Source organism: Medicago truncatula, chromosome 3 (genome assembly GCF_003473485.1).
Source record: "Medicago truncatula cultivar Jemalong A17 chromosome 3, MtrunA17r5.0-ANR, whole genome shotgun sequence".
In the NCBI taxonomy this organism is placed as follows: domain Eukaryota; kingdom Viridiplantae; phylum Streptophyta; class Magnoliopsida; order Fabales; family Fabaceae; genus Medicago; species Medicago truncatula.
In genome coordinates, this window is record NC_053044.1 from 25,124,946 (window position 1) to 25,152,619 (window position 27,674).

At 33.1% G+C, this 27,674-nt stretch overlaps 5 protein-coding genes across 5 annotated transcripts; 1 reads left to right on the top strand and 4 right to left on the bottom strand.

The window, feature by feature from the left end:
* Nucleotides 1-44: 44 nt before the first annotated feature.
* On the bottom strand, nucleotides 45-1,127 carry LOC120579739 (uncharacterized). Its single transcript, XM_039832447.1, has 3 exons — nucleotides 1,014-1,127; nucleotides 569-919; nucleotides 45-397 (listed from the first exon to the last, which is right to left on the bottom strand). Exons 1-3 carry the CDS (start codon nucleotides 1,089-1,091, stop codon nucleotides 86-88), a joined length of 741 nt encoding a protein of 246 aa, XP_039688381.1. The 5' UTR covers nucleotides 1,092-1,127; the 3' UTR covers nucleotides 45-85.
* A 657-nt stretch (nucleotides 1,128-1,784) lies between these two features.
* Nucleotides 1,785-3,446, bottom strand: LOC112420167 (ATP-dependent DNA helicase PIF1-like). Its single transcript, XM_024778838.2, has 2 exons — nucleotides 2,828-3,446; nucleotides 1,785-2,737 (listed from the first exon to the last, which is right to left on the bottom strand). Exons 1-2 carry the CDS (start codon nucleotides 3,378-3,380, stop codon nucleotides 2,157-2,159), a joined length of 1,134 nt encoding a protein of 377 aa, XP_024634606.2. The 5' UTR covers nucleotides 3,381-3,446; the 3' UTR covers nucleotides 1,785-2,156.
* On the bottom strand, nucleotides 3,413-7,721 carry LOC120575766 (uncharacterized). Its single transcript, XM_039831996.1, has 7 exons — nucleotides 6,878-7,721; nucleotides 6,397-6,730; nucleotides 5,395-6,308; nucleotides 4,079-5,302; nucleotides 3,756-3,974; nucleotides 3,506-3,673; nucleotides 3,413-3,423 (listed from the first exon to the last, which is right to left on the bottom strand). The coding sequence occupies exons 1-7, from the start codon at nucleotides 7,719-7,721 to the stop codon at nucleotides 3,413-3,415; spliced, it is 3,714 nt and encodes a 1,237-aa protein (XP_039687930.1).
* A 2,043-nt stretch (nucleotides 7,722-9,764) lies between these two features.
* LOC11428280 (replication protein A 70 kDa DNA-binding subunit C) lies at nucleotides 9,765-11,707 on the bottom strand. Its single transcript, XM_003600174.2, has 8 exons — nucleotides 11,483-11,707; nucleotides 11,127-11,394; nucleotides 10,958-11,045; nucleotides 10,749-10,876; nucleotides 10,560-10,650; nucleotides 10,340-10,481; nucleotides 10,098-10,255; nucleotides 9,765-9,909 (listed from the first exon to the last, which is right to left on the bottom strand). The coding sequence occupies exons 1-8, from the start codon at nucleotides 11,705-11,707 to the stop codon at nucleotides 9,765-9,767; spliced, it is 1,245 nt and encodes a 414-aa protein (XP_003600222.2).
* An 8,513-nt stretch (nucleotides 11,708-20,220) lies between these two features.
* Nucleotides 20,221-26,620, top strand: LOC11424626 (beta-1,2-xylosyltransferase). Its single transcript, XM_003600177.4, has 3 exons — nucleotides 20,221-20,964; nucleotides 23,159-23,308; nucleotides 25,175-26,620. The coding sequence occupies exons 1-3, from the start codon at nucleotides 20,311-20,313 to the stop codon at nucleotides 25,898-25,900; spliced, it is 1,530 nt and encodes a 509-aa protein (XP_003600225.1). The 5' UTR covers nucleotides 20,221-20,310; the 3' UTR covers nucleotides 25,901-26,620.
* Nucleotides 26,621-27,674: the final 1,054 nt, after the last annotated feature.

Here is a 27,674-nt window from a genome sequence, read left to right on the forward strand (position 1 = left end):
GTACTAAAATATTAGACAATAATTAGGTTCAAATAAAAAAAAATAGTCTAGTTAACACAACAACATTACATAATTGTTAATTTATTTAATAAAAGCACATAATAAATACATAAGTTTCACTGAATAGTATTTGAAGTAGACCCTGATCCATGGATGGAGAGTTGATAAACATGGCACATACAATGAGGACTATTTGTAGTAAATTTGAATCGGATGATTCCTGGCTGGAAATTATTTGCTCGGCATAATTTGTCCCAGCCCACTCCCAATTCAACAGTCGATTTTTCATTGTTACAAATAAAGACTTGAAACGCTTCAAATGTTCCTTGATCATGGCAGCAAGCAAGCATCTCATACTTTTTTTTTTTAGAAACTCACCAAAATGGTTTGAAATTCTCTGTAGAATAAAAAAATTAAAGTTAGACAGAACATGTAATTATATTTAAAATATAGAAAACAAAAAATTAAAGGAAATAAGGAATATTAATACACTAATATTAAAATATAGAAAACAAAATAAAAAATATTAAAAATGTATAGTAATAATTATATAATTGATGAACTTAACGATTGTAGGCCTTTTCAAGAGCATATCATTAACCCCTTGATCAAAGAAAAATGTTTCTTTTGGAAGGAGACTACGACTATGAAATTTCGGTAATGTCTTTGGATCATCAATTTCTCTTAACATGCAAATGGCAAAGAGATCTATGTCATAGAAAGAGAACACAACTTCAGCATTATCAGGAATTTCGTGGTATTCCTTAATCTCCGCCCAGCCATCTGTTATTGTTGGAATATATGAGTTTTTGTTGAACTTGAGTTCATGAAATCCTCCTTCTTCGTTTAAAAGTTTCCATGTACCCCTGAGGCAGTGATGATTTTTGTTGACAAACCTTTGATCAACCTCAGCATAGTTCTAATTTGAAATAAAAAAAAATTATATAGATGTTATTATTGATTAAGAAGTATGAATGAGGCAAAAATAATTTATAAGAAGAATGAATTAAAACCTGAAATGCTAATCGAACCACCGAAAAAACCTCAATTGGATCAGTTTGAAGTTTCGTTATAATTTGTTGTGCATTCATTTTTCTCTGGCAATTTTGAGTTGATGAATGGTATGATATTGCATTCACTACTATATATAGAGGAAATATAAATATTATTAAATTATATAATTGAATATGTTATAAATTTTTGTAGTTGATTTGGTAAGGATGAAACCAAAATCGTCTCTCACCTTGTGATAAGATCGTACAATACATTTCACTAAAAATAAGAACATAAATGTAGGTGATTTGCCAATTCAAATAGCTAGACTGTGCTCTCTTAAACTTTTGACGGATAGCACATGGTATAAGCACGTGATATTGTGAAATGTAGTAGTGAATGTGTGCACAATAGGACAAATTCAAGAAATGTAGTAGTGAATGGTGTACAATAAGACAAATTCAAAGCTGCAGGTGTTATATTTGTGTACTTTGTTTGGTGCCACTACAACCATTCACATGTCCTATATTTCTCCAACATCTTACTGGTACTTTGACTAAAAATAAGAAAACATACATGTTGGTTTTATTGATGATTTGACAATTCAAGTTGTAATACTATTCAAGTATAGAAGATGTGTTATGCATGCAAGTTGGGTACTTACAAAGTGCAGGTGTGTAGCATGCGTTTATCAGTAACTTGTCATATAGTGGAATTTGGATGCAATTATACTACTTCATGTGTAATATAAATAATTATGAATTGATTTAGCTGCAACCACTTTTCAAGACTTAAATATAAACTTTATAGTTGCACTTATAAGATAATAATATATGTCATTAGTTACACATAGTAAACTGAATTAATGTTTCCTCAATCAAAATAGCAACAATGTCCAAGTTAAATGATAACTGTGGAAAAGTTCAATTGAACTTGGATGTTGTTACTATGTGAATCCATTAATCCATTATGCACCTATATCAGGTCCAACCAAAAAAAGAAATGAAGTCAACTTCTACGTTGTTGCTATGTGAGTCCATTAATCTCTTGTGCACCTAAATTTAAAAAGGAAGAAGATAAGTAAGTGTAGTTTATGATCATAGGTAGATAAAATCAGTGCATCATAAATTTAAAACGAAATTGTAGGAATGAGTTAACTTACATCATAGATTTTCAAAAACTTCCTTGTAGACTACATTCATGGTAGTTGACAGTGGGATTTTGTCCTTGTCATGAATTAATATCTTTAATCCAGCCTTACTCTTTACCCTCGACATAGCAACATACAATTGACCGTGACTAAATACGGATGTTGGAAGATATAAACCTACACTGTCTAGTGATTGACCTTGAGATTTATTGATAGTCATGGCATAAGAAACTATAATAGGAAATTGTCTTCTGGTAAGCTTAAATGGCCATGGGGATTGGGAAGGAGACATATCCATTCTTGGAATGTAAGTCATGCTTCCTATATTTGTACCTGACATGATTTTCGCTTCAAGAACATGGTTGGCCATTCTAGTAATAATAAGTCTAGTACCATTGCATAATCCCATTGATTGGTCAATATTTCTCATAAGCATGATAGGAGTTCCTACTTTCAACTTAAGTTTATGACCAGGCAGACCTGAGCATCTCAGGGAATTTAAAAATTCTGGTGTTAAGATATCAAATGATTGACATTCATCATTGATCTCTGACCTGTCAATCTCATCAGAACTTAAGTATTCTTGTTCTTCTCCTATACAATATAATAAATATGGATTGGAGTCATGTTTCTCTTTCAGGTGTAAATACATAAATAATGTAATATATTCGTTTGAAAAGTTACCTGGAATCAATGAGAGTATGTAGTCATTTATTTCTTCAACACATTCTATTGTTGAAGCCAGAATTGCTCTTGATTGTAAGTATTGAGGATCATTGTAGTAATTCAAGAAATCTGGATATGTACTCTGGAATATAGCCTGTATTGGATTATCAAAATCATGTATTAAAAACTCGGCTGGTATATCAATTTCCACAATTCCATCATTTGGCTCGGATAGCTTTCCTTCGCCAACTTTCAAGAGCCAATCAGAGAAGTTTTTCAATTCCTGATTATCTGATGACATTGCATTCTGTTGAAGACGCATATTTTTGGTCAGAGTAAGAACTTCACATGAATCCCATATGTAGGAGGAATTTATTGTAGCATTAATTATGTCTGAGCGATTGGCTCTGGGTATAACCGGTAATATTTGTCGGCAGTCACCTCCAAATACCACAACTTTTCCACCAAAAATTTTATCTGAGGACATAATGTCTCTGAGAGTTCTATCTAGAGCTTCAAAGCAAAACCTATGAGCCATGGGAGCCTCGTCCCATATGATCAATTTGGTCATCTTTAAAAGTTGTGCAAGTTCACTTGTACCATCTATATTACAGCTGGAGTTCTCAAAGGCAGGTACAGGTATTTTGAACTTAGAATGTGCTGTCCTTCCTCCTGGTAGCAAAAGAGATGCTATACCACTTGTAGCAACTGTCAAAACAATCTTACCACGGCTCCTTATCCTTGCCGCCAAAGTTCGCCACATAAATGTTTTACCAGTACCACCATAACCGTGTAAAAAATACACACCTCCTTTCTCTTTACTAACAGATGACATTATTTTATGGTAGATGTTGCGTTGTTCATCTGTTTCAAAAATAAGTAAAATTTGTGTCAATATAATAAACTATTTTGAAAATGTTCCAGAAAATGCTAAATTAGTGTATACCTGTTAATGTAGCAAAGAGTTGTTGAAATTCTGCATCCAACTCGTTGACATTGTAATTTAATTCATCATAAATCAGTCGGTTTCCAAGTTGTTCGACAATGTATCCTTCAGGATATGGAAATCCTTTGTAATCCTTCAAACTCCTTCTATTTCTTTCCATGTGCCTTTCAATCTCGGTCAATGTTAAGTTTTTAATTTGTTCTTCAGTAAGCATTAAACCTTGCACATGATAAAAGTAATTAGATGCCAAATCTAGAAATTGATTTTTACATTTGAAGATCATATAATTATTAAGAGATGATAAGCAAAAAAGGCATGTTTACCTGGATTGTTTGCCAATCTTCTTTGTTCATAAAGAATACCATCACTTAGCCATTGCCATGTTTTTTCCCAAACTTGTTTTGGCCTGTGCATTGAACTTGCGATCAACAAAGTAACAAAAAACAATCTAAGAAAAAGTCCAGAACCCCAAACACTTGCTTCTTTAATAGCAGCAATGTATTCCTTGTCATCCATCAAAAATCCACTTGCAAAACATGCCTCTCTATAGGTGTCGTAACAAACATTGTTAACAGTTCTGATGTCCTCATAAGAGGTTGGTCCTTGGACTTTGGTTAACATCAGTCTCAAGTAGAACAATTCTCCTGTGGTTGGTGGCACCCACATCAACCTTCCTATTGCAAAACCCCTTTTCCTTGGTGTCCAAGTACGTTTAGCTTTGACATATACAAATTTAGACACAAATTTGGCATATGTAAGTGTCTTAGCTTCAGCGTACTTAGCATTGCACTGCAGCCACGATGTAAACATCGACTCTGTAACCGAAGGTCTCAGCATCACATCATCTATATGTTCATAATCATTGAAATATACTGAGTGTTCGCCTTGCAAATGAAAAAATAACCTTTCAACAGATGGTTTTCTTCCATGAATAGGATATTTAAATATGCGCCAGCAAGCTTCGCTTGGTGAAACATATCTACAATCAAGGTACTTCTTGATTTCATCCTGACTGTTATCTGGACTTCTACTTGTTGAACCATCAGACACAACAGCTGCAGTTATTCGATCATACCCTTTGTTAATGTATTTAAAGAGATACTTGATTGAGCTGGATTGGTTGCACCACTCCATGTTTATATGAGCTTCATACTTCATTAACAAATGCGGATTATATGGAACAACTGACCGATTGTCCAATGCAATTCCATTCTTTAAAATATGACTGCCATTATCCCTTCTTCTATAGACAGGATAACCCTCATGATCAACAATACTTGATTCCTGAAATTTCTTTGGATAGAATTTAGTACAACGGTCTTTGTTATTCATGCAAGGGGATTTTTTATTTGCTAATCCACACGGACCATGCATCATGTGATTGCCCACCAATGTGTACAATTGTGGATTGTTATCTGGACTTGGTATTTCAGCTGAAATAATCTTGTCTATGTCTTCTGGGGTAGGATATTTGCTTGACGGGTGCAAGAAAATAAGAAGGTGTGCATGTGGGAGACCTCTCTTCTGAAATTCAATAGTGTACATGTCTGAAATTTAGAAAATGAAATTATTTGTTAGCAAACATATGGCAATTATAAATAGGAGTTAATAGTATATTAGAGAGTTGATAGCTACTCACATGCAATGACCTTTCCAAGGAGGTGTTTTTTCGTCAAATCTTTAAGTAGTTGATCAAACTTGATTTTGAACACTCTTGCTATAATATCAGGTCTATCATGTGGTTTAAGACCTTTTGATGTTACATATCTTTGAATTTCTGGCCAGTTTGGATTGCAAGTAAAAGTTATGAACAGATCTGGAAATCCAACCGCACTCGATATCGCCATAGCATCAAAGTAAAGTTGATCCATGTACCTTCGACCACCGGTATAGCTCGAAGGTAACACAACTCTTTTACCTTGTTTTGATGACTCTGGTTGATCTTTGTTTTGGTTCTCACTCAAAGACTTGTATTTACCAACTCTTAGCTTGGATTGATTTTTCCTTAACCATGACAACCTATCAGCTTCCATCATGGTAAAGCAATCAACCAAAAACTGTAGAAATAGCTTTCTTGCACACAAGATTGTCATCGGTTCAAAAAGTCTGCTTTGTAACCTAAATGCCAACCACTCTCTAATTGTGAGATGAACCCTCTTTGGTTTTTTGCCTGTCTTTTTATCTCTGTGCATAACATCATCTCTATACCCATCCTCACCATACGGAAACAAAAGTGGATACTGGTAGGCGAGGTATGCAGGATGAAATTCATCTATCCTTTGTAGCTCACCACATTGTGTTTCCATAATGATATCCCTTCTAGGAGCATAATCAACATCACCAAGTATAAGTGCTGCAACTTCTGAAACTGTAGGTTGATTATAGATACGTCCGTCTGTTGTCCTCTCAGAGATGAGCTTTAACTTCAAATTTTGGACATCACCTTCGGACAACCTATCGCGAGCCATTCTAAATGACTTAGCATGAACATTATTTTCATCAAGCATTTTTTGCAATGCTGCAATCATTTGTATATCCAGCAGGTTTGCATTGCTACATTAAGAACAAAAAACATATCAACATTCTATATCAATTCTAATATCATAGTTAATATTTAATAAACTATAAACTTGTTATGTACCTGAGACCTTGTAGCCGATGTTGCAATTCATTTTCTGTATCATATATATATAACTGGGCAAACTTTGGGGGACGTCCAGGCATTGGAATCATACTGCCAATTCGGTGACATGCTTGTCCTTGAATCCTAATTGTAGGTGGTCCTCTACCTCTCCTGATATGGCTGAGCAATGCAGGAGGTTTCCTTAAATATGGTAATTGAATAGTTCCATCACCACAACACAGTCCAAACTTAGGATTTGCACTTTCTCTAGATTTATTTTTCCTCTCTTGATACCACATACATGCTCCACATCGTTGACACTCTATGACAGGATCACCAATATCATAATATCCTACATGTATTTATATAAATTAGGATACTTGAATATAAGAACTAAAATAATGTTCTCAATAAATAGACATGTATTAGGAATGTGGTAAAAAATAATCAATTTGACTGCCTTCAGTTTTATCTAAATTTAAATAGTGCAAAAAACTACCTTGAGTATGGTATTGAGCACTATCTCTGAATTGACTGCCTGTTAAATCATCTTCATCAGAAGATTCACTCTCACTCTGGTGAACTGCATTGTATGCTTCGAAATCTTCACTATTAGCAGAACCATCACTCTCATCATTGATGTCAACATTTTCAGCAGCAGTTGAAGATGATGCAATATTTGTATCAATCATCTCAAATCTATTTAATAAATTTATTCCAGTCATATGAGAAGTAGAGGCTTTTCTTGGATTTCGAATCTGGAAGTTGGATGATGTTGGTTGCGTGAAATTTGGAGTTGTGGTTTTAGGCGGACTCTTTGACATTAGATCATGACTTCTAAGAATAGATGGAGAATCCATTGAAAATGGCCTTTGCTGTAATGTTGAATTTGTTCGATGATAATTTGGAGAATTGATTGGAAAAGGATGCTTTGGTCTGTAGAATGGATTACCTCTGGATGCATTTTTTGAATTTGGAACAGGACTATGCAATTGTGGCAAGCTAGTTTGTGTTCCATGTTTGTATAATGCAGAAATATTTGACACAGAAGGATTTGGATTGAAGGATGAAAACGGTCTTGCAGAGGTTATATCACTTGAACTTGGTTTCTGATTGTCTCTTATTAACCTAAATGGAGGAATAAGTTTGTGGTTCCTGTTGGTAGATGATTGTGTGTTCTGTGATGTAAAATTAGTGTTGGTGATATCAGCTAATGGAGTTGTAGAAGCTGAAAGAGATGATTTTCGTCTCTTGGGAAACCTAGACAGAAGAATTTCCTTTCTTCTAAGTCGTCTTGCTTTAGCATCTTTGACATGAGCATCATCTTTTCCTTCATCCACCATGTTTGAAGTTTGAGTTGAAATGCAAAAGAACAAACCATTAGTATGTGAAATGATATTTGAGTGAATTAGCACTTTTAAACATTTTTGTTTCCCTCCATATCTAAGTAAAATGATATATTTGTAATAGTTAACATTTGAAATCTAAATTTAAAATTGATTTCAAAAATTTCACTTTCCCTCCTACTTGTCAAATGTGATTGAACACGGTCTAGAAATAAGAGATTACACCAAAATAGGCTATAGATAATTAACAAAAAAAATAAATCTAATTATTATTATAAATTGTTTATATTATTTCTTACTTGAAATCAGCCTTGGAAAGACAACATATAGATTACATGATTACATCTAGAAGTCAGATCAGCCATAGGCTTTTTGTGTGATCACGTCTTCCAAAGCTAGAGTTTAGCTGGAAACTATTATAAAAATGATATAGAGGGAACAATTTTTGGTAGAGTCTACAACAATTGCAGCAAAGTATGGTGTACAATACCAAATCTATAATCTACTTTTTCAATCACATTTAACTTCATATGAATACATAAAAGATAGCATAAATTATTATCACATTTAACTTCATATGAATACATAAAAGATAGCATAAATTATTACTCCCTCCGTCCCTCAATAAATGATCTAGTTGACTCTGACACACATACCAATGCATATGTTTTATCTTTGATATCTTCAATTATCTAGTAAAAAAAATTATAAAAATTTAATATTTTAAAAATACTCATCGAGACGAATCCAACAACATCTTACATGATATTATTTATCTTTGTGAATTAGTATAAAAGTATGGTCAAAGTATGTCAAGTCAATAATGTATATTGTCAACTGAGTCATTTATTAAGGGACGGAGGGAGTATCGTTTTATCAATTTAAGATATTTGTAATATTGTGGCTAAGTGTAATATAATTATCATTATGTTTAGAAAACCGAGAATTTATGGTTTAATGATGTTCATTATTGAAATATGGTTAATATAATTTCATCTATATATGGTAACTAATGTTCTATAATATCTGATACTATAATGATGTAATTTTAGTAAAAAGATTATTAGGTGTCACATATATATATAAACAGTTTGTCAGTCAATATTGTATTATAAATGTAGTAGTTAATATTGCATTTGAATTCAAGCACATAAGTAGTAGTAGTCATTCAAAATAGCTTGTGAGTGAAGTCATTTAACAAAAGTCACCGATGTTTGGATAGGTTAGATAATATATTACATCAGCCAAGATAAGTGCAAAAGACCAACATATGGTACTTAGATAATTGTTCAGAACCAAAGGTCAAAGTTAACCAAAAAAAGGTAGATAAAAGGTGTTCTTGTTAAGGTGATTTGATTAGTTCTTTGGCTCTAACTTGGGTTGTTTGGCAAGCTTAGTTGAAGAAAGTTGGGTTGCCTCAACATCCTGTGTAGAACCAACCCAATCAACATCTTCCTGCGAGTTTCTTTTGGGAGGAGGGGTCGCAGAACTGCAGGAAGGATCGGTTTCATCACAGAGGGATTGCTGCACAATCATTCAATGGAATATATGAGGATTCTCTATAATTTGAGTATTTTATGTAGGTTGCTAGTTGTTAAACATTTGGAAAAACTATTTTGAAAATGACATGTATACAAATAAATAACTTACAGTGTTCAAAGTATCAACAACTAACTCTTGAGACTCCTTCACTTCATCAACCTTCACCTCATCAAGAAGGGCAAGCTTTGAACTGGCCTACAATCATTGATGGAAAAAATTTAAAATATATTTGTATAGAAACTTCAAAATATTGACTACAATCACGAGGTTATATACCTCTCCCAATCCAAATTGTTTTTCAAGATTTTTCAAAAGCCCTTCATTGTCACTAATTTGAATAACAGAGTACGGACTTGATTCAGGACAAGCTTTGATTTTGAAAACCTTCTGTGGGCACACAACTTGATCCAGAATTGGGGGATAAGCCGTTGGATGAAACTGACCAATCTATGAACTCATAAACATTAGACACATATCTAAAAAGGAACAACACTATATTTAGAAGTAATGGAAAATGTTAACCTCAACCAACTGTTCTTTCAGCTCCTGAGCAGACATTCCTATTATGGATGCAACATCATTGTCCCATAACAAAAACTTTGCCTTATCATTCTTGTAAACAGCTTCAACCTCAACCCTAAACCTGAAAATAATAATGCTCATATTTTAGGCTTTAATATGAATGTGTAACTCATCTAATTAGTTAATGTTAAAGTTAGATAATTGCATAACTTATATGACCGATCGAATAATATTGAATCTGAGGTAAATGAAACTTATGTGCAACTATAACCATACTAACAAATTCTTATAAATATCAACTCTACCTACCTGGGTTTTGCTTCATCATTAATATGGTTTCCTCTACATTTGAGTTGGCCATTATCCATCCTCACACCTTTAGTACAAAAATTGCATCCATCATAGATCCATCCATATTTGTTGGCATTGATCTTTTTGATTTCAGCAATAGTTACACAAATGGTTTCCTTAAACATACAACAATAACCAAAACAGTTATACAATAGTTCAAAACAATATTGATATTGTTGATAATAGGAATAATATCTTACATGCATCACATGATTGACCTCAGAAAGAGTGAGAAAATGAGCCTTATTCATGATATCCCCTTGTTGAGTTATCTGAGATCCTTGGGTAAGTTGTGACAATTGTTGGCTTGCATTGACATCATCAATTGGAAGTTCTGCAAATCTGTGTTGAAGTATTTAAAAACATAGTAACAAATGTTCTCGAAAATTTATTGTGTAAGCAAAATTGTGTAAAACATACCTAGTCTTAAACTCAGCAATTTCAGGAATCTCAGCATTGATTATGACCTTAGTTCCAGACCAGGTATTGGTGACACACAAAGGATAAATACCTAACAGCCAAAATAGACATCAAGACACAGTATTACGATTATAACTATGGTGTAAACACTTGCATAACAATAAATAGATTAAGGATTATTATGCGAACCTTGTGCTTCTCTAGCCCTCACATGCTTGAGAACAATGAAGATTGTTTCAGGTCCATTTGCCTGGTTAAAAGCATCAAAGAATTGCTTTGCAAACTCATCCCAAAGTGTGGCATGAATCATTAGGCCACTGTATTTATACGCATGATATCAAATAAAGTTAGTATATACTTAGAATATGGATAAATTAATAAGTTTAACTAAAAACCACCTAGCATCCTTAAGAAGAAAAGTGACTGATCTTATGATTGTTCCCTTTTTATTTGTATTAGTAATATCTTGGAAAGCTCCAATGACATCTGGCAAGCACACACACACAAAAAATATAAGTGTTGGTACATCTATATGCACAATAACAGAGAAAGCACTAAAATATTAACCTATGAGCAGATCATTCCTGTAGTTTCCAGCCAGAATCTCTCCAAAGTCTTTAAATCTGAAAGAGGCTAAAGGGATGGTAGGAAAATCAACTGGTTTGATAATGGTTGCTCCTGAAACTGCAAGTCTGAAAGGATGAGTCGAAGCTTTGACCGCAACATCGTTTTTCAATACCTTAAAATTTAGCATTGTATAAGTATTGTTCTCCTTCAAGATTTCTTTCCATTTAGCAAGTTCCTCATATGGAACAGTCAGCTGGATCATGTCATTCTGCATAAATATATCTTGTCTTAATCTTGAATCATTCTTACTAAAAATGCAGTATTTAAAATAATGTATTTAAGGAATAGAATATCACCTCCTTATCAGCAATTACCATCTCCAAGTACTGCTCCTGTCTGTACTTACCAGTAACACACCAAAGATCCATGACCCTGACAGCAAGACTCCAAACATCTTTGGAGTCATTCACATCCTTCACATTGTCATAAGGACGAGTAATAGCAATCTTCTTTCCCTTGTTCATCCTAACAGTGGGCTTACATAGATTAGTGTAGTTCACAATATGAAAAACAACTTTCATCGATGATTATATAAAGAAACGTATAGACATTCAGATTGTTCATAAATCCAGCAAAATCATCAAACAACTATCATCTGCTCATCATGAAACATACAACCGGCCACAGACCAAAAAAACACAAAGATTGATGAAAGATCATAACTTTTACAAAGGATTAAGTTTTAAAAATGATAGCTTGAACCAAAAACACACACAGCTCCTGAAGGAGTTTGAAGGATTACAACAAAAACCATTAATAAACACACCAAAAAATCCAAATAAAGGCTTTTACAAACTTTTTAACTCATAAATGAAAACTTTGAAACACTTAAACTTACATGCAACCATTAATAAACGAAAATGACAAAAAGAAGAAGAAAAATAACCATTATACTTTTACAGATCTAAATGTTCTTCATGAAATAGATTGAAAATCACCAAATAAATGTGTAACAATCAACATGCATCACGAAAGGAAAGCGGAATACGGAGGAAACAAAACGAAATTGATTTTTCATACCTTGGAGGGAGGCAGTTGGATCGATTTTAGAAGAGGAAAGCAGATTTTAGAAGATGCTTGCGGTGACCGGTTTGATTCTGAGAAGAATATTGAAAGTTAAGAGAGAGTGAAAATATACAATAATGGAGTAGTTTTATCTCACTGCAACTGATATGATGGTGAACAGTTTGGTTTCCTTCTCAATGAAGAAAAAAGGGTATAATAGGAGGGAGAATTGTATAGCCGTTGGACAATAGGGAGTAGCTGCAGTAATTTGCACTAATTAGTCCAAAAGTGGTTTTGACAGCCATAATAGACATATATAACCTTGTAAATGGTAAGTGAAAAATTTACTGCAAAATCAGGCATGGGTAAATAAGTAAAAATGGTAGTTACTTCCTTTCATATATTGTAAGTTGATAAAACTCCGCAGTAACTTTCAATTGTTTCACACTTTCTCCAAAAAAACGTTCTCGGAGAAAACAAAGAGTGAGAGCATTATTTGAATCTTTTCTTGTTAAGGAAATCCTTTCTTGCCGGAAAATATTCTTTTTTTTTTTTTCTTTTATCAGAATCGACTCTTACAACACTAATCATTATAGTTACCGAAACCGTTGTGAGTTGCAGGTTTCCGGTGGTTTATATGTTCCCTGAATCATGGTTGAGTTTTCAACATTGATTTATGGATAAAAAAATACAATCCGGATATGCTTAAAGTGGAATTGAATGTTGTGAATAATTGGGAAATTAACAAGGGTAAAATCAGAATTTTTTAAGATTTGTAGATGTGAAAGTATATGGGCAAGGGTATAGGGTAAAATATCCCAGAAAACAATAGAGGTGAAAGGGTTAGGCCCAGTAACTAGGGGTGTAGGATGACAGCTGATATATTGGAAGAAAAAAGAGGAAAACCTAAAACTAGAGAAAAGGAAAGTATATGTGGTGCAATCCATTTAAACGAGAAAGAGGATACAACTACTAATGACTATGAACTTTCATTAGATGTTGTCGAGGTGATTGCAAAGTGTCTTAATGTATTTGATTATTTACATTTTCGAGCTACCGATAAACTCACTCTTTCGAATAGGAGCACCACCAGTTCAATGGAGATCGTACAGTGACATACATGCGTTACAGTTTGATGATCATTCACTATGTCCTTTACTTGTGTTCTTAGATAAGGACAATGTCTTAACTTTTGTGCATCCAAAGCATGGGCTGAAGTATAAATATACCATTAAATTGCCAAAAGTCAATTTTCTTGAAGGCAAAGCATATGATGATGTACCCTTGAATTCAGATTGTGAAATTTGTTACTCAAAAGACGGTTTTATTCATTAGAAACAAAAAAAATACCACACATTTAAAGATGAAGTGGTGAATTTTGAGAATGTAAGAGAACCACTGAATAGCAGTTGGATTGAGCCAAAGTGGAAATAAGTTCTTGTTATTTTTTTGACTAGTAAAGTTGTTTTGGAATAAAGAAATGTTTAATTTTGAATTTTATGATTTTGTTGTTTTGAGAAACTTTTTGTATGCTAGCAATGCAACTTATGAAAGTGCATTTGATGTGAAGGATTCAAGTTACCAGTACTCTTAGGGTCCATTTGGTTCGAGAATTAGGAGGGGAGGGGAGGGATTTTTACGGAGGGGAGTGGAGGGGAGATATTTTTAATTAAAAGTGTGTTTGGTTCACAAGGGGAGGGGAGGGATTTTAACAGTATTTTACCGTTTTACCCTTAAACTTAATTAAATAAAAGAAACTGTTTGTTTTTACGATTTCAGAAACTGACAAAGACAAGCACACATCTAAGCCGCTATTTTATCTTAAACTGGCTCATGTATTTTGCTCCAAACATCATATTGTTTTTTTTTTTTTTTTGACTTTTTTTATCGGAGCAATTCTTTGTAATATTTTTTTTATAAGAGCAATTCTTTGCAATCCTTGCATTTTTTCCAATTACTTTCGTAAAAAATAGCATAGCTCTTAAATATATGACATAAGAATTTTCAAAATCATGGATAATGCTTATTAATTAACAATTGTAAGATAAATGAAATTTGTTGCATATGAAACAAACAAGCCACCGTAAGGATAAAGCAACAATTTAAACAATAAAGTTCCAACAACGATAACGATTAAACAAGGATAATAAAGTAGCGAATCAATAACGATGTAATTAATAATACTACGATATAGACAATGAGATGATGAAATTACTCACAATTCACTTTGGAGGAAGCCTCAAGCAGTCGTTGACAACAACAAAGTAGTAGTAAGAGCGGTTTGTACATCTAACAAATAAGAGTGGTAGATTATATAATAATAAAAATTGTTACAAGGAAAATATAACAAAATAATAATAATAATTGTTACAAGAATAAGATAACCTAATAATAATAATAAGATTGTTACAAAAATAATATAATCTAATAATAATAAAAGTTGTTACAAGGTTAATATTGAGATTTGAAATTAATTTAAGGATAATTATGGCAATGCAATAAAATTTTAAAGAGATTTGCTCCCCTCCCCTCCCCTTCCCTTCCCTTCTAAAAATTGAACCAAACACTTCAAATTAAAAATCTCCCCTCCCCTTCCCTCCCCTCCCCTCCAAAACTTTCGAACCAAACGGACCCTTACTGAATTTTGTAATATTTGATTTATCAAATATTTTATGGAAATATATCAGAATCCAGATAAACACTTAATTAAAAATTGAAGCAAAACATTTCTTTGTTTCTCAAGCTTTGTTTTGAGAAACATTTCTTTGTATTTATGATTGTATATTCCCTAAGACTGCTGCTAGTTACTCAAGCAAATAAAATTCTATTCAAAACTTTGTTCTTGAATAAGGTTGACATCACTCACAACAAAACCTTTCAACAAGTACACTTACAAGAAATTTTTTTTGAAATGTGCTGATAAAGGCTATTCCATTTAGGAACCAAATATTTCAGCTGAGAATAAACTAGTTTGTTCCAAACTACATGAGTCCTTAATTTGTATTGATCCTGAGCCTTAAGTTTGACACGAAGACAATGCTACTTTGTGATATAGAAACAGAAATCTGCATGGAGCAAATTAGTGGTTACAAATAATTTATATGGAGTTTGGAATGCTTAATTCATGATTACTTCCAGTGTTATGGTTGACTAATTAACCTATTAATGTAGAACAATTCAGCAAAACAATCTTTTTTTTTTTTTTTTGTGTTAGGGGTTCGAACCCCATACCTTGCATATATTATGCATTGTCCTTACCAACTGAGTTAAGCTCATGGGGACTCAGCAAAACAATTTAGTGATAAGTGCGAGACTTCGGTTATTTTACCTATTTATTCAAAATATTTATTAACTTGTTTTGCAAGTTAACTAATGAAAAACCCCAATTTCATTTAAATACCTAGTTTTTATACCAGTTAAGCCACTTTTACCTATTTCTCTTCAATTATGTAGGTTTTTTAGCCCATTGACAAAGAAACAATAAAGAGCAAGGATTTTGATCCAGAGTTCCTTTGTTAGGCGAATTGAGCGAACTCAAAGCGAAGGAATCCATAGAGTTTAAGGAGAAATATTAGAGCAGATTCGTTCGGAGAGCCACACTTGGCCTAGTGAATTAAGACTATTTTAGCGACTTGTTGGATGATTTGTCATCTCCCTTCATCTGAACAAAGCTCAGATTCGCTAGACGAGCCAAATTCGCCTAGCGAAAACCCACATACCATAATTTTATAAATAGAGGTCTCACTTCTTTTCAAAGGTATCACCACATAACATTGACCAAAGTCTGTTGCAGAGAAGAAGAGCCTAAACACACACACACACATATATATATATAGAGAGAGAGAGGGGAGCTAATCTCTTATGTGAGAGAGAGGGGGGGGGGGCTATGACGAAGCAGATCGAGGAATCAACTTTGATAGAGAATCTCTTACGTTCTTACTATTTACTGTAAAAGTCATGTTTTTTTTTTGTGGTTCGGGGCTCGAACCCGGACCTTGCATACATTATGTATTGTCATTACCAACTGAGCTAAGCTCACGAGGGCTTGTAAAGTCATGTTTAACTAATTATCTCTATATTGTTGGGATTAGGTGTAGTTGCTATGAATCTTTTGTAAGGATATAATTCTAATATTTTAACATAAATATATTTTGTGGTTATCATCTTATCTCATGTATTTTTCATTGATGTATCTCATTCTTTGAAATATATGCATGTACTAGTAAAAACCAATGGGAGCAGCTGCAAAACAAAGATATATAAGGGTTAAGCAGGTTGGCTCAGCCCATTTTTCATAGCCTTTTTCTGTGAACCATTGATGAATAAAGTTCATCTCTTTATAACTGATACAATCAGACCCTTCTAACTTCGCTGTTTGAACTGATGCAATTATACCATTTTTCGACTTTGTGGTCTTATAACAATACATATTGATTATGAAATCATGTATTGGATATATTACCAAATTCAGCCATTAATTATGCTAATTGAATATATCTTGAACTATGCAGTCTAACATTCAAGCCATATGCATGATTAACATAGTTGCATAAAAAGTTAAAATGAAGCATATATCCTCTTAAGCGAAAAAAAAATACTTCACCAGTAAATTAACTTCAAAATAACTTCAGGACATACACCCACATATCAGCCAAACAAACCCTTTCAAAGTTGCAAAATCCAACACACACTATACTTATCGTAAGTAAATCACAACCCCAAGACTCGCCACAAATAATGATTTTACGAAGAGTTAAAATTCTATAGATAAGATAAATAATTGCTAAAAATTTCAAGTGCAAAGTAAAAGAACAAATTTGAGAGAAAAAACAAATAAAAACTCCATGAATGTTCAAAAGGAATAACGAGTGGAAGACTTGTTGGAACTGTTGATGGAAGGTGAAAAGGAAGTCATAGTTGAAGCCTTAATTTTGATTAAAGGAGTTGGAGGAAAGTTAATTTTTTCTTAGCTTTTGATTAATGTGAAGTTGGAATAATTTTTATAATGACTTAAATTAATTAAAGAGATGTGCACAATATTTAAAAAAATTGATAATTGTTTGTTATAATAGAGAGTGTACAAAAAAAAATAAGAATTTTTTGGAGAAAAATATATTAACTAACAGATGTATGTTACAATCTTAAAAAAAAAAAATATGTTTGTTACAAGAAAAATATAAAATATTAAATTTATTGGAAAGATAAAGTGTGTGTCAAAAAATAGGAATATATTGGTGGGTTAAATTGAAGGTATAGGAAGAAAATGTGCAAAAATATACTTTACTATTTTAGCATTAATTTTTCTAAAACGACACTTAATGGCAGAGAGAGTAGTATATATATTAATATTAGTTGTGTAAGTTGAGTTACTTGTCAAGTAAGTAACGTAAGTTGAAGCTTAATTGGTACTTTTCTTCTAGTGCATGCTGTTCTCTTTTATTTCAAAGAAGAACTCAACGTTATATAAACATCATGCTAGTTTTCAAGTCTCTTCATCAATTTCGCATGGCAATCGTATGCATTTGAATTTGATAAATGTTACGAGTCATATATTGGAAGATATATCGTCTGGAATAAAGTTTATATGTGGGAATAATCGTTACCTTATAAATCAGTTTTGTAAGGTTGAGTTAAGTCCAACCTAAATTCTAAGATGCTATGAATCTGTTTCAAGATTTGTTGCACCAATTGCTATCAATTATTCAATCAAAATTTGAGCGTCAACGTTGCAGATCCGGAAACCATGGATATTTCGGTCACTTTAATTTTATCATATATTTTTGTAGATATTATGCCCCTGTATGCTATTAACTTGGATGATGTGAGTTTGTTCTCAGATTCATCCTTTACATTTTTAGCGGTGTTGAATGATGTAATATCTCGATTTGGATAAATGAATACTTCCCTTGCACCTCGTCCCCCTCCACCCAAACCAGTGCCCTCCCTAGTTCCTATTCTTGACCAAAGAGTTTTTCTCTCTATTTGTTTTTCTCGGATACACACTCATAATCATGCAGGGATCAATTAACATAATAAATTGTTAATGGATGTGATTTCCGCAAAGCTGGAGTTGTGATCCTTGTTCTCATCCTCTAACTCGTTTCTTAAAGATTTTTTTCTCTCATCTCAATTCTCACAGGGAAAATTCGTCATTCATAGTAAATTGATATCTTTAGATTAAAATCATATTGTTCTCTTACCAAAAGCGTTATTTAAGATTGATCGTCGTGTTTTATGTTTTTGTTAACCTTTGATTTTCGAGAGAAAGTGACATTAGTAAATTCGGCGGCTAGGTAAGTTAACCTAAACTAAAAAAGAATAAGTCAGTAAATGCACAAGTTAAAAAGTAAAATTTAAAGCTTTCAAAATTATGAATACACAATTTCCAAAATGTTATTTATACTTTTGGTTATTTAACAATTTGGCATATCCCTTTATTTAATTCTCTTTAGCATTTCCCTTTATTAGGGAACAAGTTACCATTTTGCTTTAATTAAGTCAATTTTCTTCCCCTAACAAAAATTAGGAAAATGCTGACAATTGTCCAAGAGGCACCAACTAAGGAATCAAATTTATGCTTTGGAAGTTATGCACTTAATGCATCAAAAGTTTTAAAAGTGTCTTTTTTAGCTTAAAATTCTGTCTTTCAATTTCCTTAACCAGTGCCATTAACGAGTGCCCCAGGGGCACTAATTAGCATGACTCAAAAAGTTAAGTCAATGTTCTTTTTAACTTTCTAAAAAATTCTCATAATAACAATTCAGTTTTTAGGGTTTGTCTAACATGTACAATATTGTACTTCCTTCTGTCCTATTTTCAAGAAAAAATTAGGTCAACAAAAATTAATATATCTAGTTCAAAATTCAGTCCACATGCATCCTCTTTTGTTGACTCAATATATCTATCTATTTATATCTAAATCTATCAAAATCTATATTTTATATATTATTATTATCCTTTATTATAGAAGTTAGACTTGCCAAGCTAACATTTAGCCATAATTTTGCCCTAAACACTCCAAATTTTCCCTCCCTTGCTAACATTTAATGCGATCATGAATGAGAATAAATATAAATAATGAAAAACATGAATGATAATAAATAATGCGATCATGAATGAGAATAAATATAAATAATGACAAACATGAATGATAATAAATACAAATAACTACAACAATAATTACAAGAATGTTGACTTCTATCGCTCCCAAGTAACCATTAAACACTCAAGCATTTATCATGACCTTTGATATACATTTATGCAATGGATATGAGATTCAAACTACCCAATCATCATCCTCTATGTACACACATAACTATGATTCAAACTCTTCATTCCACTTTATATATACACGTGTGTTGACACCATCATTTGTTTGCAGTTTACATACAGTTATAACGAATTCTATCAACGTATCATAAAACCTCCAATGGCTGAACATGATGTTGAAACCATGTTGGTGTTGCTTTCCTTGAAAGGTTAGTAATATGTTTATGTTCTTAATAGTCAACAAAATTAATCATTTTCTTAATAATCGTGCACACACACCTTTAAACGACTATAATTTAGAGACAGAGGGAGTATATAGAAGGTCGGGGATCAAACCCAACTTAGAGATCACTAAAACACAAAAAATAAAGGTTAAATTGCATTTTTGGTCCCTTAACTATTTAATTAGTATCACTTTGGTCCCTAAATTAAAATTTGATTTTTTTTTGTATCTTAACTTTATCTCCTTACACATTTTGATCCTTTCGTTAGTTTTAATTCAAAAACGTTAAGTTTTTTTTCATTTGTTTCTCCCCTTCTTCATCTTCATATCATCTCTATCAACCTTCAACAACAAAAATCCGAAAAAAATTCCAGAAAAAAATTTAACGGTTTTGAATTAAAACTAACAAAAATGTATAATAAAAGAAAAATTAAGATATCAAAATAAATCAAATTTTAATTAAGGGATTAATAAATACCAAAAATATTATTCAGTCAAAAATAAACTTACAAATGTACTAGCATGGCTTCTTTTTCCACATGTCTTCACTTCACAGTTCACAAATTACGACTCTGTCACCAAACAGTGTCTAGTCTAGAGAGAGAGTAGGAGAGAGAGAGAGAAGCTATGAACAAGAAGGTTCAGATCCTACTGTTCCTTTTCATCTTCAACTCCTTCTCTCTCTGTCTTTACTTCATCCACCACCCTTCTTTTCTCAACCCTACACCATCACCAAATTCTCACATCAAAATTTTCACTAAAGATTCACCTTTTCGACGACCCTTTATAGAGAAACACAAAACCCATATCTTAAAACCATGGCCAATTCTACCTTCTTACTCACCATGGTCACAACCTTCAAATTCAACTCCACTTAGGTCATGTGAGGGTTATTTTGGAAATGGGTTCACGCGATTGGTTGAGGTGTTTTCGGGCCGCGCCGGAGGAGGAGGGTGGTTTAGGTGTTGGTATAGTGAAACATTGAGGAGTTCAATTTGTGAAGGTGGGAGAGTGAGGATGGTGGTGGAGAGGATTGGAATGGCAAAGGGTGGTGAGAGTTTGGGTGATGTTATTGGAAGAAGTGAAGATGAGGAGTTGCCTTTGTTTGATGATGGTGCTTTTGAGGTTGATGGTGGTTTAGGGTTTAAAGGAGGGAAGATGGTTGTTGATGAGGGTTTTTTGGATAGATATGTTCCTAGAGGGGAGATTATGAGACATACTATGCGTGATTTGATTGGTAAGATGAGGGTTGTTGGAAAGAAAGAATTTAGCTGTGATAAGGTAAGGATTTAGGATGATTAATTCTTAATTTTTTGTTTAAAGTTTTTGACTTTGATCAGTTGGGTATTTATTGATTATTATGAGTTAAATTCATTGGTTAGTTGTTATGGAATTGTTGTCAAGTTTAGAATTTTGGGTTTTGCTTTTGATGAAACCAAATTTAGGTATTTTCCATTTATCGTTTTTGTCTTATTTTGGATTTCGGAATTTGCTTGTGATCAGGCGAGGTTTAGGATGATGATTAATTCATAATTGTTTGTTTATTTGTTTAAAGTTTTTGAATTTGATCATTTGAGTGTTTATGGTTATTGGTTAGGAGATTAATTTTCATTTACGGTCGGTAGAAAGAGTTGTTTTACACTGTCAATGAATCACAATCATCCATATTTGTGACTTTGAAAAGCAGTTATGCTAAGTTAAAGATCTTTACACATGTATGAATTCAATTCACTGGTTAGATATTAGGGCGAATTAAATTGCTGTCAATTTTAGAATTTTGATTTTGCTTGTGATGAAATTGAATTAGTATATTTGTTATTTATGGTTTTTGTTTTATGATTGAGTTTCGAATCAGTGCTTGGATTTGGTTGAAATTTCTTTGAAGTTTAAGAGATGTTGATGGATTTGTCTAATTTTGATAATTCTGAAATGGTTTGCTGTACTAGTTACTTTTATAAATTAGTTTCTCTTTTAAGAGGTGGGTGGCATGCTTATCTTTCGGTTCGACCTTATATGGCGGCATGGGACATTTTTTGTGAATGAAATTATGAAAGGCAAAGGATTTAATGTAACAGTTAGGTATATAATCAGCTAATTAAAAGAAAAACAAAAACAATTTAGAGATTGGAGGGAATGTGAAATTTTCTTAAACAGGTAAATCTGTGTATAAAGGAATCAAACAAATTAAGAATGCAGCTAGCCAGCTAGGTATGGCCAATATCTGGTTAGAGGCCATAAATGTAGTTACATTCTGTACAAAATTACTTCTGGATTCCACTAACTTAATTTCAAGGTTTGGATTAGTCCCCGTAACTTTTTCGAGTTTCTGTTACACTGTCAAATAACACTTATGTGGCCGTTTGTTGCTTATACGACATCATCATTGATGAAAGAGGACTAAAACTTTAATCAAAGTATAATATGGGGACAAAAAATGCATTTAGCCCTTTATCTTTCTTAAAAAAAAACTCAAATCTTCATCAATTTAAAGTGTTCTTCCTAGAAATTTAGTTCTAGACAAGAATTGGGATCTCAATCCCTTACGATAAGATTTGTTCCTCTTCCTAGAAATCCGTATCTAGAAAGAAATTGGCATCTCAATCCCTAGGAATAAGATTAGTTCCTTTTCAAGACCCAAAAATATCCTCTTCAAAACTCAGAAAACCGGGAAAAAAATATTACACTACCATGTGTTGAATTTTTTTTCTCCCATCGTCTTCCCACATTGATTCCTGTTCTCCTCAAACCCCAAACCTCATCAATTGACATCCCCTGAAAAACAAAAGCAGCAAACCATCACTCTCATTTTGAAAAAGCTAGTGAAGAGCGAGAGGAATGAGTTTGCAGAGGAACGAACAAGAGATCTACGAAGACTCAATGGGTTAAGAATATTTTGTCTTAAGTTGATTTTTGTGGGATATTTATAAAAATTTGGGGGCCATGGGAAGAAGGTTTTGCTAGCGGTAAACAGTGTTCTGATATTTGGCTAAGGATTGCAAGTGCTGCCAATGCCATTGTACGATTGAAAATTCTAGTTAGTGTTTCTGTACTTGTATGACTAAATTTTTTCATCTTCTAGAGTTAGATTTCTCCTAAACCCAGAAAAGGGAGAATAAAAAACAATTAGGGTTTAATTGCAAGATGGAGAAGCTATGTCATGACTCATGTCAGTAACCACATAATCAATCGCATGTGTTATTAGCAAGCACAGTAACAGCCACATAGGATTTTTTTTTTAACTGAAACACAAAAAATGGGTCAATGGTGCTATCCTTTTGTAACATAAAGGATTAACTTGGGAAAAAAAATAAAGGAAAAGCCAAGTCTTCAAAAATAAATAAACGAAATAGTAAGAATCCATGTAACTGGCCATGCACTCCGTGTATTCTGCCAAAAAGGAGAGTTATTGTGTCTTCATTCTTTAAAATATTGACAAGTTTTATTTGTGTGTTGACACGAGGTTTTCTATTTGCAGTGGATTGAGGAACCAACACTTCTGGTGACACGCTTTGAATATGCTAATCTATTTCACACTGTTACAGACTGGTACAGTGCATATGTTTCTTCTAGAGTTACTGGCTTGCCTAATCGACCTCATTTGATCTTTGTAGATGGACACTGTAAGGTATGCATGATATCAGTTTTGTAAATCTGTTTCATTTTATTTCAACTATCTGATGATGTTAGTTTGCTTACATTCTCATTATGAAATATGAAAATAGAAAGTATGCAGCATCTTTAATGCTGTTGGTTTGCATGTTTATTTCCTTTTTAAATGATTTTTTGTTATTAGCTGTCTACTTGGCAACCAAATATATTGAAATCAAAACTCTAAAGTAAGGTTTTGAGATTCTGATTAGGAAACGATCATAAGATTTGGAGAGTTGGAAAGGTTGTTGACTATGTCTATGTGTGTAATTTTTGACCTCATTATGAAAATTAGTTATTCACGTTGGCAATGTTGTCAAGATTGAGATGCTACCTAAGATAGGAGAGGGGGTAGCAAGATCATTAAATGTAGAATCATAACAAGGATCATAAGATTGTACCAAAAAGAAAATCTATGCATGCAAAACATGAAGAAAAAAAAATGGCATCATTGAAGCAAACTTAAAACTGAAATTTCATAACCATAAGTTGCATAACATCCAAATAAGTCATAATAATAATTAGTCACATTAGTCAAATGACTTAGATAATAACATAAAGTTAAAGTTCAAACATAACACAACCACTAGCCCCTGTCTCACTACATCTACTACTACTTCCCTCAGCTTTGGCCCACCACCAGAAGCCATGGCCACGTGCACGAAAAGAGAACAAGAAAGAGACAGGGTCGCAGGCAACAAAGCAGAGAGAAGCGAGAGTGAGAGATTGGAGAACAGGGTGGTTCGTAAATCGCTAGATATAGAGAGACACGGCTGAGAGCTTCACGTAAGAAATAGGGTTTTTTAGGGTTAAAATTGTGGGTAGAGTGATTTAAATGAACCGGGTCATGAACTCGACCTGAATACTCGCAGCAGCAGAATCGTGTGAGATCGCACTATATTGAATACTCATTATATCTGCGATTTTTGGCTAGGGAATGAAGACCCTCAAAATTATGCTACATTTTGGCTAGTGAGGTGAAGACCCTCGAAATTATGTTTCCATTTGTAAGAGACTGAGGCCTTTTGGCTTGGGAGGTGAAGACCCTCAAAATTATGCTACATTTTAGTAATTAAAGTTTATCCTTATTTTTTTCTCTAATAATGATACCACTGGTCAAATTCTGCCATCAAATGTGGCAGATAAGAATAAGAATGATGATATATATTCATTGTGCGTATAGGTGATCAAAATAATTTTAATCAACACATCTTCTTTCTTGGTTGGTTTCCAAGGGTCAACTGCAAATTTGATAGGCACTTGTAGTTAAAATTGTGGAAAATGTCAAACACGTGTTATTCTTCTGTGATCAATGTCATGTGTCTGTAGTTTAATAAGTTTTCATAATTTTCTTCCATTGGAGCATGTTGAGTTAGAACATGGTTCTCATTATGTGGCTTCTTTCTTCTTCACTGCTAAATGGAAGTTTGTTTTGTTAGGGTATTATTTTTCATTTAGGGTCTCCCTAATATGGACCTCAAAAAACGGGATCTGCAGTAGGACCCCCATCATTTTTAGTAAACTACCGCACCTTTTTCCATTTATTTTTTTGACAATTCCCACCATTTTACTAAAAATGGTGAGGGTCCACCTTTGGACCCCTTTTCTTATGTCCACATTAGGGGTAATAATTTACTGACATTCTTCACTTGTAAGATTCATTTGTGATTAATCTGTAGTTGTGGTTTTGGTTAAATCTGTAAGTTAACAATCATGTTGCTTAAGTATTACTGGTTTCTTCCTTCAAACATTATATAAACATAAATGTACTATCCCTTTCTTAGTTTGATTTTCCTTGGCAGACTTCTTTGATAATTTATTAGTTTCTTCCAATATTTTTCAGGCTCCACTTGAAGAGACATGGAAAGCGCTATTCTCAAGCGTCAGATATGCTAAAAACTTCACCGGAACAGTATGTTTTCGTCATGCTATTCTCTCACCTTTGGGATATGAGACTGCTCTCTTTAAAGGGCTAACGGAAGATATATTTTGCGACGGAGCTTCTGCACAAGAATTGTGGCGAAAACCAGATAACGAAAAAACTGCACGTATTTCTGAGTTTGGAGAAATGATTAGAGCATCATTTGGACTACCTTTAAACTTAAACCATGTCGGAAAACCCATCTCTGGAGGACATAATGTCCTGTTTGTTCGTCGTGAAGATTATTTAGCTCATCCACGTCACGGTGGTAAAGTTGAATCAAGGCTAACTAACGAGGCTGAAGTGTTTGAATCCTTGAAAAGTTGGGCAGCTAATTATAAAGGGTGTAAAATCAACCTCGTCAACGGATTGTTCGCACACATGTCTATGAAGGAACAGGTACGAGCAATTCAAGATGCATCAGTGATCATTGGTGCACATGGTGCTGGTCTTACTCACATAGTATCTGCATTGCCTAAAACTGTGATTCTAGAGATTATTAGCAGCCAGTTCAGGCGTCCACATTTTGCGTACATTGCGCGATGGAAAGGGTTGGAGTATCATGCAATCAACCTTGATGGGTCGTATGCCAATCCTGAAACTGTGATCAATGCGCTGGTCAGCATAATGAAAAGCCTGCGATGTTGAGAGTTTTGAATTTGTGCTTGAAATTGATGATTTTAGAGCTTGAGTAGTTGAATGGCGTGCGGTGTTTAACCTTTTTATAACTACAGCCAAATTGGTTTGGTTACTGAGCTAATGGAATTGCTAATAACTTGTTGGCGAAGAAATAGCACTAAATTTAACTTAACAGTTATATCATGTCCATGTTCAACTGAAGAATGTTGCAGATTTCAGTGAAAAGAGGAAAGAGTTTGAATTGTCTTGTGATTTATGTAGCATATTGATGAGGAAACTGAGGTGTTGATTGTGTTGATGAGGTAACTGAGGTGCAGATATTTTGTTACCTTCATTTGATCCTTGACCCTATGTTGTATGCAGATGAGGGGTCCCAACATTTTTGTTTTGTAAATTGATTGATCAACACATAGGACTATGTTGTACAATAGGTGATTCCTTACCTCTATTATTCTATTGGAATGATTTTGATACAGATATTATGTTATTGAGAATTGAGGTAATACAATAGGTCATTCCTTGAAGACGATGAGATTGGATGAAGATGAAAGAAGATGGATAATGATGAAGATGATGATGATGCAATGAAGATGGGTGAGTCGTTTCATGACATGACATGACATATTTTTCAATCTGTTAGTGTGAATCCTTTTGTGCGAAAAAACTACGAACGTGTTTAATTGTAGTCAAAATTATTTTTTAATAAAAACTAATAATATAGTTGTCCTAGAATGCATGGTTGGTTGGAATTAAAATAGTCAATTCACCTGTTCGTCGAATTTCGTTTAAGTTTGGTTCGCACTAATAATCATTATCGGTGATTAGGAGGTCTAATTTGAAACTTTTCAAACATAATAGACCTATTTAAAATCTAAAATAAACATAAGAGATCAAACATGAAGTTAAGGGTGCGTTTGTTTAAGTTATATTCGTAGATTCCTATAAATAAAATGATAGAAAAGAAATATATTTGCTTATGTTTGTTACAAGTTTATTGAATTTGATTTTCGGGAATATAAAATTTTCACAAATAAAAGGCTGAGAATAAAGTTCTTGTGAATATGAGAATAAATTCATATGCAATTACATATTATAATCCCTATTTTTATGGTTTTTGAGAATATTATAATGTTAAGCAATTTTGAACTTAACTATGGACAATGCATAATATAGGCAAGGTTTGGGGTTCGAATCCCGACCACCACAAAAAAAAAACTTTTTTCTAAATACCTTATAATAAAATTTCGATCTTTATGTTCTGAGGAATCTTACTTCTAAAAATAAATTTGGTAAACTTGAAACAAACATATCCTAATTTTAAAAAGAAAAAAATAGTTTATCTTATTTTTGAAAAATGGAGACTTCATTAACAAATGAGTCAAACTATATGTAACTCAAGTTCATATCATTTATTTAATGAACTTTTTTCTGATCATTTGGATCATAAACCAAACTCAACATGTTAATGGTCGAGTCGAATTTCAAACTATATTAAATTTGACTCGGTTTATTGTAAGTTCTATTTAGATGAATTAAACTTCAGATCATCCACCAAAGATGTCCTCATAACATCGAGAGTTGAACCAACCTTGCGGTGATCAACCAAAGCTAACTTTATTGGCTTAATCCTTCATTTTTAATTTAGAAATTTCAGTTTTTTTAAATTTCTGAAATTGTGTCCATAGACGCCATGTCAAGAAAAATTCCAACAATTATTTGGCCTCACTCATTTTTCAGAAGGAACCCATTTTCATGTTCTCCCTTTTTTATGAAAGGCGAAGAA

Bases quoted from the DNA above. Each gene is read 5' to 3' on its own strand.
- LOC120579739 (XM_039832447.1), bottom strand. From the start codon at position 1,091: ATGAATGCACAACAAATTATAACGAAACTTCAAACTGATCCAATTGAG. The intron at 920-1,013 runs GTTTTAATTCAT...ATTTCAAATTAG, and splicing joins TGGTTCGATTAGCATTTCAG to AACTATGCTGAGGTTGATCA. The intron at 398-568 runs GTTAAGTTCATC...TTTATTCTACAG, and splicing joins TCTTGAAAAGGCCTACAATC to AGAATTTCAAACCATTTTGG.
- LOC112420167 (XM_024778838.2), bottom strand. From the start codon at position 3,380: ATGACCAAATTGATCATATGGGACGAGGCTCCCATGGCTCATAGGTTT. The intron at 2,738-2,827 runs GTAACTTTTCAA...TATATTGTATAG, and splicing joins CATACTCTCATTGATTCCAG to GAGAAGAACAAGAATACTTA.
- LOC120575766 (XM_039831996.1), bottom strand. From the start codon at position 7,721: ATGGTGGATGAAGGAAAAGATGATGCTCATGTCAAAGATGCTAAAGCA. The intron at 3,975-4,078 runs GTAAACATGCCT...ATCATGTGCAAG, and splicing joins AAGATTGGCAAACAATCCAG to GTTTAATGCTTACTGAAGAA. The intron at 3,674-3,755 runs GTATACACTAAT...TTTTTGAAACAG, and splicing joins ACTCTTTGCTACATTAACAG to ATGAACAACGCAACATCTAC.
- LOC11428280 (XM_003600174.2), bottom strand. From the start codon at position 11,707: ATGAAAGTTGTTTTTCATATTGTGAACTACACTAATCTATGTAAGCCC. The intron at 10,877-10,957 runs GTGGTTTTTAGT...GTATAAATACAG, and splicing joins TTTCTTCTTAAGGATGCTAG to TGGCCTAATGATTCATGCCA. The intron at 9,910-10,097 runs GTAGGTAGAGTT...TATTATTTTCAG, and splicing joins AATGATGAAGCAAAACCCAG to GTTTAGGGTTGAGGTTGAAG.
- LOC11424626 (XM_003600177.4), top strand. From the start codon at position 20,311: ATGAACAAGAAGGTTCAGATCCTACTGTTCCTTTTCATCTTCAACTCC. The intron at 20,965-23,158 runs GTAAGGATTTAG...TTCTATTTGCAG, and splicing joins AAGAATTTAGCTGTGATAAG to TGGATTGAGGAACCAACACT. The intron at 23,309-25,174 runs GTATGCATGATA...AATATTTTTCAG, and splicing joins TTGTAGATGGACACTGTAAG to GCTCCACTTGAAGAGACATG.